General features: G+C 41.3%; 1 protein-coding gene across 5 annotated transcripts in view; it reads right to left on the bottom strand.

Moving 5' to 3' along the window:
* LOC142065063 (natural killer cells antigen CD94-like) overlaps positions 1-14169 on the bottom strand; it is a 36560-nt gene that overhangs the window by 11542 nt on the left and 10849 nt on the right. Inside the window, exons 2-5 of one of the 5 annotated variants that reach the window (XM_075110824.1) lie at positions 6438-6764; positions 5737-5826; positions 2478-2576; positions 1627-1770 (exon numbers count right to left, since the gene is read on the bottom strand). In XM_075110824.1, coding sequence (XP_074966925.1) covers positions 1627-1770; positions 2478-2576; positions 5737-5824 — 331 coding nt within the window. In that variant the 5' untranslated portion in view covers positions 5825-5826; positions 6438-6764. Of the gene's footprint in view, positions 1-1626; positions 1771-2477; positions 2577-5736; positions 6000-6437; positions 6765-14169 lie in introns of those variants that run through there. The other 4 variants (XM_075110833.1, XM_075110850.1, XM_075110869.1 and 1 more) reach the window with 4 other exon arrangements.

Genomic DNA, 14169 nt, shown 5'->3' with positions numbered 1-14169 from the left:
TGGGGGGAGCTGACAAGGGGGAAGCAGCAGCTGTGGCTCGTGGACTGGCAGTGTTGGTCAGCGGGTGGTAAGCGGTTGCATCACTTGTTTGTGTGGTTTTTCCTCCCTCCCCAGGTTTTGCTCTCTGCCCCCCTTATATTATTATTGTTATTATTATTATTACTATTACTATTACTATTATTGTTTTATTTTAATTATTAAACTGTTCTTATCTCAACCCATGGGTTTTCTTACTTTTGCTCTTCTGATTCTCTCCCCCATCCCACTGGGGTGGGGGAGTGAGTGAGCCGCTGTGTGGTTCTTGGTTTCCAACTGGGGCTAAACCATGACAGTAAGGATCCAGGGCAGGCAAAATTTCTTGTTTTTTTTCAGACTAAAATGAAAAGAAAGGTAAACTAATGCAGGAAGGACTGCATCTGAACACAGTCCATGCATAAATGTTGTCAACAGACTGGATAAAACAGCTGTGTTTCTTAACCAGAATGTGACCTTGCAAATTGCATTAGCTGGAGTTTATGACTTGGGTCAGATGCAGGGAGGTGTGGATTTTAGACATGGGAAACACACTATGAATCCCTGAGTTCCAGAGCACATATGATTATTAATACAGTTCCGGAACACTTTGGCCCACCTTCTTAGGATAACTGTGTTTGTGTGTTGTATACTCCAGCCTACTAGTGTATTAAAGCAGTCAGATCAACAAGACATCAGAAATGTCTGCTGAATGGAAGTGTTTAATGCTCATCACTTATGTTATAGTTGTACAGTTATGAACTGATGAGTGGTATTAGGACTGTATCGGGTGCTGGGAGAGGAGCAGTATCTTTATGTGCTTGCCTTGTCACTGAGCTTTTTTTCCTGGCCATCACTTTTGGCTGTTTTGTCCATCACTTGTGTTGGTTTAAACTGAGTAATCATTTGGCAGTTTTGAATCTGGAACAAGAGACTTGGGCTGCTCCTGGAGCCTGTCACCATGCCCATTTCCCGACAGTCACAATAGGATCCCTTTGCCTGATGCCCCTACTCCTCAGAGTATAATTTCTGAAGAGAACTAATCCTCTGGCTGACAATTTAGATAACCGAGCTATGGTAAACTGATTTCAGAAACAGCCTTGCACTGGACACAGTCAGGAGACAGGGAGTGAACTCCCAGGCTGATTTAGCTATACTTCACTGCACATCACTTCTGACTTTAGGAGAATCCTGTCTTACCTGGGGTTGGTACTAGCACACTGTCCTGTGTGTGGACTGCTGTTCATAAAGAGTGCAGTAAGTTGCTTATTTCTCAGGCACCACTGTAAAATTGTCTACTAGATGTAGATGAGCATGTTGTGGAGATCCCTGAACTAGTGCTGACAGGAACTGGCATGTCCAGAAGGCATCCCACAGAACATTTTTCTTGTGGAAACTAAGTCCTGGTACCACTGCCAGGCCCCATGCCTGGCTGGCCCCTCTCTCCAGACACTGCACGAGGCAGACATGCTCATTGTCTACTTTCTTGGTGGTCACATCTGAGAAGCTACAGGCTCACCTGAGGAGACAGACTTGACCAGACACAGGAGACACATCTCATTTTGTTCCCTGCTATGTTGAATGACAAGTCCTCATTAGAACTTGTTGATTTACCATTATTTTTAAGGTTTTTTTCCCCTTCCAAGCACAGCTGATTTCCTATTGCTTGCAGCATATTCGAGAAATTTGCATGCAGCTCATTCTTTGTCATGTTGAGGTCTCTAAGTTGTGTCCTGTAGTCCTTGGGAATCTGGAAAACTCAAATTCACAGTAAGATATTTCCCAGTGCTGTCCTTCAGAAAGGGTGGGAGATGGGTAAGGAATGTCTTAGCAGATCATTAGGGATAAATAAACCATTTGGGATAAATGTTATTCCTCCCTGAACAGTTGCATGTAAGGGCTGCTGGGAGGGAGAACGTTTGCACAGTGGATTTCTTATTATTTGGCTGTGAGTGAACAACAATATTAAAATACTTATCATCTATTTCCATTGTGTATCTTTCTCTTATATTGGTTTGCAGGCTGTGCTTTTCTCCTAAAAATGTGAACTTCAGCTCTGGATCACAGTGGAATTGCTGTGGATGTGAGGTACCTGATGGCACAACCTGTTTACTGTGAACACAAAGCTTTTCCTTTCCCTTCAGATCCAGCATTATGAAAGGGGAATTAACTCCATCCTTACTCAGTACAGCAGGAATGTGGATACAGTTTTAGGAGTGCAGACAATGGCAGCCAGAGCAAGGAATGAATCTGCTACTCCACCCCTTTCCAGCTCCCCTCCATGTTGCTCATTTCTAGCTTCATCATATCAAGAAAAGGACAAAGATGCTGCAGCAAGGGAAAATATCTGGTTTACATTGTTGCCTGTTCTCAGCTGAACCAGAAATTGCACCTGAAGAAGATGTCAGTCTGATGTTATTCAGTAGCTTGAGCCCCCCAGCAAACAGAAATGCAGTAGTACTTACATAAAACTGTCAGGGTCACCAGCGCCATCAGCAATGTCAGGCACAGTGTGAACAAAATCAGGACTACTGGCCAGCAAAAGCGGGATGAAGTGGGAGGCCCTGGGAGGAATTCAGTCATGAAATGGAGGTGTGACACTAAAACAATGGTGAACACATTAGCCTCATTAGGTCACAGCCCTCTTTGTGCTGCATTGGTCAATAAACAATTGCTTTTTCTTTGAGGTTATATATTCCTGCTGCAGTGTCCCTGCACACAGCAAAAGATGCACAGACAAAAAGAGTGAGAGATCACAACAGGCCAGTGGAGCATGTGGACAGCCTTGGTTCCTTCAAAGGCCATAGTCTGTGACAAGAAAGATAATGAGAAAGCAAGATATTGCAAAATCTAGAAAGTTGATTGCTGAAAGCTGAAAACAAATGTGCACTGTATGGTTGTGGTAATTTGTGATGTGTGGCATATATCTGTGTTAATCTGGTTAATTTGAGGGCTATAGTAAACTCAGCTGGTACTTTATGGTAGTTTGAGATTTCTACCCAGGAATTCACAGAGGATTTTTCTCTTAATAAGGGTTACAGCCTAGATGCAGGAATAAGCACTCAATTAGGAGAAATTGAACAATCTTCCTGAGCAAAAGAAATTTTAAGCATGTAGATCATCCAAAACAGACCTTGTTTATAGGAGCTGGAAGATTTCATGGGTTAAGATGCACTGAAGGAGGGAGAAAAAGCATTCAATTTGACAGAGAAGCACTAAGTCTAAGGCAGATATTAAAGTTGCCTCTATAGGGACTTTGTAGAGAGCTGCAACTAGCTTGACTTAATCTAATAAAGGCAAGAGAATGTGAATGCAGAACATAAATTGCTATTCTAGAAAAGGGAAAGGGGTATTTAAAATTGTGGACTGAATTGCTGAAAAAGTAGGAACTGAAATTTAGTGTGTCAAGCTAGGAGGACATAAACCTTAAACCCCAGGTCCTTTCCAGCAGAGGCCTCAGCAACTAGCCTGCTCCCAGTCTGTACCACTGCCTGGGATTAGTCCAGCCTCAGTGCACAAAAACTTGTGGAACTTCATGGCCTTTCTGCTCACTCCTAGTCCTCAAGTTCCTCAAGCTTCCTCTGTACTGAGACTCTACCACTTCATAGTGTCAGCCACCATCCCTAGTTTAGTATCATTAGAAATTTGCTGAAGACATACTCTGTGCCACTGTTCAGGTCATTGATGAGGATATTAAACAATATAGGCTCAGTATTAAACCCCTGAGGGACTCCTGAAGGACTGCCACCAAACAAATGTAGAGCCATTAGCTACTCCCTTTTAAGCCTGGTAGTACAGCCAGTTTTCAACAAACCTAACAGTCCACCATCCAGCCCATACTTTCTCAGCTTTAAAATGACAATACTGTAAAAGACACTGACAAAAGCCTTGCTAAATATACAGTACATCTGCCACACTCCCTGTAACTGCTTTCATCACAAAATGCAGCTCCAGTCTGAGGAAATGCTCTAACTGCTTGGTATTGCATAAAAGAGGAATACCCAGGCCCTTCACAAAGAGAAAGAACTTCTCCATTATTTTCCAAAGTCTGATCTCACAGGCATATGATAGATACACTCAAAGATGAAGCCTGCACAGGAGAATCACATACCTTATAGATCCTACCAAGACTTAAGGACATACTGACTGCTAGGACATACGGATATTTTTAAGGTCAAAGTGCTTCCATACATGCTCTGAAGCTGAATATTAGGTGCCTGAAGAACTTCAGTGAAAGAAATTTGACTCCCTAAGGCAGGATGCTAAGTAGACCCGTATGAATTGGAGCTAAAGGGCAAAACCCTCATTGTTCCTACCCCTACAAAGTCACAACCCCAAGCTGAAGACTGAAAGCATTATAGTCCACAGTTCCTGGAGCTTTTAGATGAAATAGACAAATATTTTGTAGTTTGAAAGTGAAATTTCATAAACAAATACAAAATATTTACTTGGCAGCGATGGGAAGCAAGACCAAGCAATAGCTTCAGCTTTGGCTGTTTTAATTAAAGTATTGCCTCAAGAGTGTCTTTAGGTAATGGTTGCCTGTACTGTACTTTGTAATGTCACACTACTTCTGCTACATCTAGCACAACTGAAGTGCCCTTGGGCTGGGCCCTTCTTCCTGTACAGTACTCCCATAGTCCTAGAATGGATGTAATTATTCATTGTGGTTGTTTCAATTTAATGTTTGTGAAATAATGTACAGACTGTGCTGTGCTCTCTCAGAATGGTGGTAACTCATCACGAAATATGCATTGTCTACCCTGGGACATAGAAGCAGGACATCTGGAGTCTTATGAGGATACTGTTGACATTGGACATTAAAGGAAAAGAAGCCCAGAGCTTAACAAGAAGGCAGTTCATATTTTTACTTTGGTTTTTTTTTTAGCTCCTGGATTATACTTAGGCAATGCTCAAAACCATAGCTTAACATAACAATGTTCATAACCCATAACGTATGTTCACAAAATATAACGTATGTTCAAAAAAACCATAAAAGCATTCAAAACCACTGCTCTTTGATACAGAATTCCCCAGAGAATTCCTTCTGAATTCCTGTCCTCTTGTTTATAAACAGGTTTATAAACCTCTGTTCCAGAGCCTAACCCCACAAACAGCTAATACTTTCTATGTTCTTTGTTCCCATGAGTTGCACCACTCAAATCTAGAGCTGATCTTCATAGCTGATCTTCATAGGTACTCTTAAGCAATTTCACACAAATTAAGCAAAATTAATTTAAAATTAGTATTTAAAGATAGTATTTAAAAAGTAGTCAGCCATTTAACAAATACAGCTGTTTCAAAGACCAGCGCCATAATTCAGGCTAGAACTTCAGAAGTGAAACGAAGTGAGTCAATTAAAGCTAATACAGCTCTAAGCTTGAATGCAAATGCATGGAGAAAAATGGAACTGATCCACTTTAGAAATTAGTTTGAGTTAACTCTTTTGAGGTTTAGAGAATTAGAACTATTTGTGGAGCTCAGTATAACTCTCAGTAATATGCTTTTCCGTTAAACAATAAGATCGCTACCTCAGGTATACCTTCCAAACTCTTAAAAGTTCAGGCAGAAGTGACAGCAACAAAAAGCAGGACACATTTATAACTAATAGAACTTTCTGATAGTAACAAAGCTAAGAAAGGCTCCTTGGCCATATAATTAAAAGTATTTCCCATCCCATCTACTTTAGCAAGATAAATCATAAAAGCTTCATAGATACTACACCTTTTTCCTTAGTATCTGCAGGCTTTGTGATAATATCCAGCTCATGGTTTTCAAATTTCAGATTGGCATATGTTACCTCTTCTGTCATAGCTGGGGAAAAAAAAAGCACGTCAGCACTAAAAGGTAGAAAAAGATCTAGCATTTGCAGCTAGTAAGCTAACAAGAAAATCTGCCTCTTTGCAGTGTTTCCTTATATTGGCAGACGCAGATGAAGCAGCAAAGACATTGAGATACATCTGAGCTTCCTCAATCACAGTACTGCCAAGAAAATGTTCCTCTCTCACTTGTTGCTATATTCTCTTTCTTCCTCTTTACCTCACTTCTACCCTCCCTGACTGACATGTATTTCTTTCTGTCATTATTGAAGAAAATGCAGCTGCTTTTGTAGAACTCTTCTCCTTTCATTAGAACTCTTCTTCTTTTGGAAAGAAAACATTTAATTCCTAATTACATCGGGGTCAGGCTTGAAACACAAAACTGAATAAAATGTTTTGCAGCTGTCCTTTAGATTGGGCAGTTGTTTTCAGCAGCAGATTTGTTATGACACTTTAGTTTCTGTTTCCTACCAGAAAGTGCTGAAAGCAAAGCAGAAGGTGGACTTCATCTTAAATCTGGCAAATTGCACCTTCGTCCAAAAGAAGTAAGTACTTGTGTTTGAGGTTGACACCTCAGCTAGGATATGTCAGGGTGTTGGCTCTTACCTTCCACGCCAACTTCCCAAAGTGATCATTTGGTCTGGAAGCTCTAAGTCAGTAAACTAGAAGGGCCACTTGACAAAGGCTACATCTCAGAAGATATTTTCTTCCACTCAGTTTTCTGGCATTAATATTTTATTTCCATTTCTGGAATAATTTTCTTTATTCTTTGCTTCTTTTCCAGATCTACAGCAGGAGGAAAAGCATACAATAATGCTCAGACTTCGAGACTGCACAGCAGAGTGAATTTCAGGAGAATACATTTCTTATAACTTCCTTGCAGAGATGGACACAGCTGTAGGAACTGCCTTTCTCTGAGGTGAATAAACAGTCCTACAGAGGAAAAGAAATTACAGGGAGACATGGTTAGTGAAGGAGAGAGTACATGTTTCATTGCATGAGAAATTGGCCACCCGTGCTGCTGTGGTGTGCCTCCTGTGAGTTTATTAATCACTGCATTTCTCTGGAGTACAGCAATTCTTTGTTATCCTGGTAAGGCAGTGCTTCACTGGAATATTGCTATTATCCAAAGAATTGTCTAGGGCAAATTTTGTAATCCCTGGCATAACTGAGACCATGAGACAGGATCTTCTAGAGCAAGAGCAAAATATTCAGTTGATGCCAAAATGTCAGTGATTCTACCTGGAGTAGAAAGGCAGACACACTCCCTAATGAAAACAGGAGCAGGAGAATAGATTATACAAGGAGTTTTAGGCCCCTCTTCATGGCGTTTTTTAACGCTTCCACAGTTGCGAAATCTTAGATGTGCATGACAAAACCGTGATGTCTGGAGTTTCTGGTACAATTTTTGCAATTTACCAAGAATGATGAATGAAACAGAAATAGATTATGCATACACATCACCACCCAAGTGATTAGCGTGAGGCTTAGGTACACTATTCTACCCCATGTTAGGAGTGTAAAGTGTTCTAAAAATGAGCTAACCAATCCTCTTTTGTACTTCTAGACGTGTACAACTGAGACTTAGGCTTTCATTTTTCACTTTACTGAGAAAATGGACCAAATATTATTCTTTATATCAATGCTGAAATCAAAATGACTTGTCTGAATTAACAAAAGAAATTTAGGTTGTTGAAATACTAGATCAGCTATGTAGATGGAACATTTAAAAAATACATTTAATACAAAGTATCAAAAACCTGCCAAGGTTTCCAGAAACCAAACTCTACTAAAAATTAACCTGACCTGTTTGGGTGTTTTGGCTTCTTTTTCCCTTTTCCTTTTTTTTCTTTTGGGTAAGGGGACAATGGTTGTGGTTGGTTGGTTTGGTTTGTCATTGGTAAAACATGTTTGTTTGTAAATACCTAAAATGATCCATCAGCTTTGTGCATCAAAATAATTCTGGAGCTTTTAAAAGTTCCAGTCTACATCTTCTCTTAGGTACCATGTTAAAGGATTTGTACTTTCAGAGGCTCTTCATTGACTTTAAGGAGGCAAGCCAGCACGCAGCACCTCTGAAAAGTATAACATTTTCATGTCGGCATTAAGGAAAATAAGCACCTGTATAATAATATCCTTTTTATTTATTTATTGCCTATTATAATTTAATATATGACTATTTTTTCCAGGCAATGAAAAATTATAACCATTTAAAAGAAACCATACGTAAGGTCTAAAATAAAGTAAGATAAGGCTCTAACAGAAAACCTGTATAATTATCCTGTTGTGCTATGACTACTTGTCAGCTGACAAATGCTGTCTCTTTTCCACTCCTTAACTGACCCTTATACAGAGTGAGAAAATTTCTGACTGTTTGAAGCATTAAAAAATTTGCATAAACATGAGAATTTCAACTTTTGTTTAATCTAGGCAGCGACTCCAACAAACTTCTGGACTCACACAAAGAGCCCTTGCTGTTTCTTTAGTTGATAAATTATTTGTTGTGCTGCATCTCAAAATGTGCTGTGAAGATCGTTCACCAGTTGGCAGTGCTGAAGGTAAAGTGGAGAAAGATTTCTAGACTGAACATAAAACACAGAGTGTTTCTAATTTGTTGTGAGCAAATACAGCTATAGTTCATTCTCCTGAAAGTCTTAAGGAATGGAAAAATCAAAATGGGATGAAATTCAATAATGCAAATAGCAAGGCCACATGTATGGGAATTGGTAGCCAGAACTCTCTGAATCAGAAAGAGCTCAAAAAGAGGACCTGAGTAAAATAATATTTCCTGTGAGGTGGAGTAGAAACTAGGAGTATACTGTGCCTGTTAAGATCTCATACCAGTTACATCAGAAGAAGTGTCTAGAGCAGAGGTAGTGAAATTTAAGTGCTGGTACCTAACGCACATTCAGAATACTCTGCTTCATTGTTCTGATCAACAAACTTCAAGAAGGATATGATCTGTTTGGAATAGTGAATAAAAGGGTTATCTGTAAAAACAGTTGGATATAGTTTCTGTCATAGTTCAAGAGAATAAATGATCTTCGATTGTTTATCCTTTCTTGTTAAACACAAGCAAGATCATTGTAAAAGAGTGCTGAAGAATTTGTGCCCAGGAGTCAAGGGTTATAACCTAGTTTGTGAATATTATAAAGCTGTAAATTAGAACAAAAATTTCTTACACAGGTTAAGTGAATTCTGTAATAGCTTTCAGATGGGAGTATCCATTGTGATTCAACCCTACATTAAGCTGATCTTACACTTTCATCTTCCCTTTTGGAAAAATAGGCCTTTCCCAAAATACAGGTTGGTAGTCATACATAATTTTCATAAATTGCTATTGTACTGACAAAAACCCACACAAAGTCAGATATCATAAGAAGAATCCATTCAATTGTAAGTCACTTTTTTTTTTAATTAAACCACAAACTCACTATTACAAAATTAAAAGCAAGCAAATCAAGGGAATCAAAAGAATCCTCAAACCCTAAAAACCTATAGCAGAATTAGCTGCATCCCTAAATTTCACATCTGCTCATCTAAGCATGTAATATAATACAGCTGAGGCAACATGTGTCTTCAGAAGAGCTAGGGAAGTGAAATAAAAGTATCAGACCTGCTGGAACATATTCAGGCCAGCAAGCTAGAGTGAATAAGATAACTAGCTGATGATACGTAAGCAGTTCTCCTAAAACTCAACAGTAAAAAAAAAAAAGAAAAACACAAAATAGAAGGCCATGAGCTTGGAAGGCTGCTTGGAACAATAAGTTAATTTGCTGGAAATGGCTGTGAAAGCTGATCACAGGATATATATGGACCATTTGCATCCTGTGAACATGATAAACTTTGGGAAAAGTGTTCCTAACAGAAACAGAGACAAGCTGGTGCTCAGGCTCTGCTTCATCTGGAATCCCCTCATGGTTAAAGCATCTCTGTTCAGAAAAGACAAAAAAAACCCTAGAGTGCAGAAAAAGGCTGTGCTGATGACAGGAATGCGAGGCCTTTCTTACAGAAGAAAGACTGAAAATCTTGTCTCCTTTAGTTTGGCAGAACACCATCTGGAAATGGTTGGCCTCTGGTAGATAAAGAGGGGCTAAACACCAGTGGGGAACAAGTTGTTTAGATCTGTGTGATCTGACATCTTCTACAAAGGCAGTGACCTGGAGGAGCAGGAGAGGACGTCCTCAGCTTTTCTGCTTCCCACTCCCCATAAGGGCACCACAATGCGACATGGGCATTATTAGAGTACATAAAGCCATGATTATTTATTGTTTATTATATCACATGGAAAAGAGCCAAAGGTACAAAGACAGAGTTTCTGTCCTTTCTGCTAAGGCTGGCCCTGTATTTCTGAACACTGCTGAATAGCAAGAAATGCTTCCTGCTGCTCTTCAGTTCAAGCACGCAGTTCAGCTAGCGTCAGACCCTGGTGCAGTCTAAAGTATCCCTGTTGCAAATTATCAAATAACATTATGACTTTCCAAGGTCCTAAAAGCTTGAAGCCGCAGCTCTAATGAGGCCTGAGCCTGAGAAACCAACACAAATAATCAAACCTGCATCTAAGCGGTTGGAAAGTTTGAGGGATTCCGGCTCTGATCATCAACCTGTTCATTTACTAGTTCAGCTGATATTTCCTCTTGTACATCTCCTCTTCCCTGTTAGATAATGGTAGTTTATTTCTCCCCCCCCCCCGCCTTTTTTTCTTTCTTCTGCTTCTTCTTAGTCTGCAATTGTGCTTCTCTTTGACCTCTCAAGACTTCTTGTTTCTCCAAACAAGTTACCACACCTTCTAGTGTACAAGTATTTATAGTGTGTCGTATTTTGTTAGAAACCTCTTCTATGTTATTCAGTTCAAAGAACAAAATAACTACAGAAGTGGTATTTGACACATGTTTCAAAGCAACAGGAAAATGCAAATTTCTGGTTGTCTGAGCACTGAGCCATTTAAGTCAAGAAATTGGTTCAGGATGTTATATGTCTTGGAGGAACAATGAGTTTCTGCAGCCCCTAACAGCTCTTCATTGAGAAATTAGTTTTTCTGTTGTAAATTCCCCTTTCCCTCATAAAGGAAAAAAAAAAAAGGATTTGGTGGAGCCAAAGATCAAAGATCACAGCCAACATTATTTAGAACACCTTTTATTGATTAACAGTTATTATTGGTAGAACCAAGCAGTTTTTACTAGAAGCAGATGGCTATTCACAAAACACATTCTTTTGCTCCCTTCATGCAGTTCACACAGTCGTTCATAGCTACACAGTCAGAGCAGCAGCAGCAAGGCCAAGTACAGCATGATGCTCAGCAGCAAAAGGGCATATTGACTCACTGGTGTCTTCTAGGCAGGTATTCAGAAAGTTTCTCACAGAACCCTGAGTTTCATCAGATGTATACACAACCCTGTAGCCTTTGTTGGAAATATGAGCCACTGCCTGGCAGCAATCTGGGTTACTGTGTGTGTTGTAGGTGCTGGTGTGTGCTCATGGTATAGATTTGGCAGGCTTTTGGCATTCTGGGTTGACCAGATCTTGCAGCTCCATCAGAACTCCTGGGCTCCAGAGTTTATCAGGCCTTGGGAAGTTTTTGCATAGTACCTCTCAGCACATACTCTCCTTCTCCTTGTCTCATTTTCTGGTAGCTTTTTCTCCATCAACAACCACCAGTACCTCTAGGATCCATTTCTAAAAACTCCCACAAAAGGCCACTTACAGCCATCTATTGAATTTGTGTCTCTTTCTTTATTCTTCACCACTCTTTAAATTAAAAATTGTATTATGCAAGAATACTGTAGGTTACTAGGTGGCATTCTTAGTAAACCTATAAGAGACAAACTTTTACTTCCCTGAACCATGTGAATAAGAGAAATACACAGCAGAGGGTGTATCAATGCAAGTGACACAACAGAAGGATGAGCTGCCTCCTGTGCTTGAGTAACAAAGTCTACAGCTATCCATTAGTTCCCACCTACCCAGTCAAAAGGGATATTTATTCCCTTATTTAAAGACAGACTTAATTACAAAAGAAGTCTCCAGTGCCAAAGAGCTGCTAACATCTATTTTACTATGCTGGAACAGAAAGTTTGCGAAGAAAGTGATTCACAGGTAGGTAAGAATGCCAGATAGAGAGAACTGAGCTACCTTCTAAAAAGAAAAAAAATTTAAGGAAATCAGTCATGCCAGAAAAGAAAGTCAGGAAAGACAAAAAGCAGAAAGAAATATCAATACAAGCTAAAGAATGTATGATTACAGAGCACTTTCTTGCAAAATGCCTGAGGAAGAGTCAGGACATGAAACTGCCTTTACAGGCCTTTTAGAAGAGAAAGAAGTGATGAGCAAAATGAGCTGCTTCTCCAGGGTTGGACTGGCCATCTCTTGGAGCCACAGACAGGCAGCTCTGCAAAGGGAAACAGGCAGCATGTGTTGGGGCTGGAGCCCCTGTGTATCTGGCTCCTGTGCTTCAGTACTTGACATATGAGACTGTAGACATGGACAAGGAAATTTCAGAGCAAGGCAAAACAGCACATTTCTCCATGACATATTCTCCAGACTGTCAAAAGATACTCTGAACTTAAGAAACTCCTAGTAGGCAAGGCAGGGGCACACCAAAGAAAGAGGTCAGTTGCCTCACCTCTCAAGAAGAGGCATATTAGCCAATCAGCCAAAAGGAGGATTGCACATAGGAGTGTCACCTTCAAGTGCAAAGAAAGCAGAAACTCTTGCCCCACACTGGCAAGGCAAGAGACGTCATGTTTGCAAGGCTCTTGTCAAATCCATCTCTATGGTCTCAGCGTACAATAAAAACCTTTGCAATGTCATGCAGTGCCCAGGGCATGCCTTGCAGGTTTTAGGCAGCAAAATGTGAAGATCAGCTGCCTCTTGCCCAGTGGGAGAGAGCACCTCATCTGTGGTGCATTTAATTTAAAGAGTGACACCCGGCACTGCCCTGGCAGGGAAGAGTCTGTGGAGGAATTGCTCAGGATCCCTGGCTGCATCTTGGTATTTGAACACTTGAGCCCCAGTGCACAAGCAAACCTCTTTTGTTCTTGGACTCTTGCAGCCTGTTCTGCCAGCTGGAACGTCTTCTTTAAGCTCCTCCAAGTTGCAGCCCAGCTGCAACCCATAGCAAGCAGCTTCCCTGGGCCTTGTGGGACAGGCAGGAGGAGGGAAGGTAGGATGGGACATGTGGTCAGGAAACGTCCTGCCAGACCAAAGATGGATGTCCTCCTGTCTGGGCAGTCAAGCTTGCCAGCTCTCCCTGGACCCTGGCTAGACAGTGCTAAAATGAGTCAATGACATCTTATTTCTGTGGCCAGGTTACGGAGTCTTTTGTGCCGTGTGTTGGACTAGTGTCTCCTGGCTTGACAAAGGCATGTAGCTGGACATGGTGATAAAGCTCTGCAAAGCGAAGCTATAGCACAGTCCCTGCTGAGCAGGAGCGGGGCAGGAACCTGACTGGAGGGCAACTGACCCTGACGGGCAGCACCTGGCTCCAGCTCAGGTTTGCACTTGGTCTGAGAGTCGCTGAGAGGGGAAGAAGGGATCTGCCCCCCAAAGGATGGGTGCAGGCTGTGAGGGATGGTGAGGGTGAATGTTTCTGGAAGAGCAAAGGCACCTCCTCACATAGTCCCAAGGGGAATATAAGACCACATCTGAAAGAAAATTAGTTTTTCTGATGTTATGTCCATGTTTGCGGGCCCTGGCAGCCATTACCATATAGGTATTACAATAAGGGGAATGCAAGTGGGAGCACCTTGGAAAGAGTTAACTCAAAGCAGGGTCTCAAGAAACATTTGAGACCTTGTGCTTTCCTTGAGCAAACCAGAAGTAGTAAGAAACAGTGTTGGGGGACCTGAGGAGCACAGAAAAGAGAAGGGAGTCACCACTTCATAGCTGTGAGGAGATCCCCACTTCAGCTGCCTTACTGGTAGATGCTCTTGAGAGTCCCTTGTTTTCTGCCAAACTCTTCGTAGAAACCTCACGTTTTGCTACTCTGTCGTTTGGCAAGAGTGTCTTGCCAGCTGAGCACATTGTTTTCATGTGGATAAAGGGAGATGATATGGCTTCTCATTGACATGGCAGCCTTTTGCACCATCTCAGCCTGGGCACGAGCCTCATTGATCAAAGCCAGGACACTGATGCATAAACTGCCTTCCTGACCTGACCTCAGACCTGCCTTATCACTGTGGACTTGCCTGATGATCACTAGACAGTGTCTGAACCTCATTACTGTCTGGACCTGCCCTGCTCACCTTGCTTGGGTACTGCAGGACTGAGCCCTTGCTTGCATGGCTGTTGCCTCAGCCAGCTGTTTACTGCTTTCAGTTCCTGGCACCCTATCCCTTGC

The sequence above is a fragment of the Phalacrocorax aristotelis genome, chromosome 1 (assembly GCF_949628215.1).
Source record: "Phalacrocorax aristotelis chromosome 1, bGulAri2.1, whole genome shotgun sequence".
Taxonomy (NCBI): Eukaryota; Metazoa; Chordata; class Aves; order Suliformes; family Phalacrocoracidae; genus Phalacrocorax; species Phalacrocorax aristotelis.
This window is presented reverse-complemented; position numbering and strand designations above follow the sequence as displayed.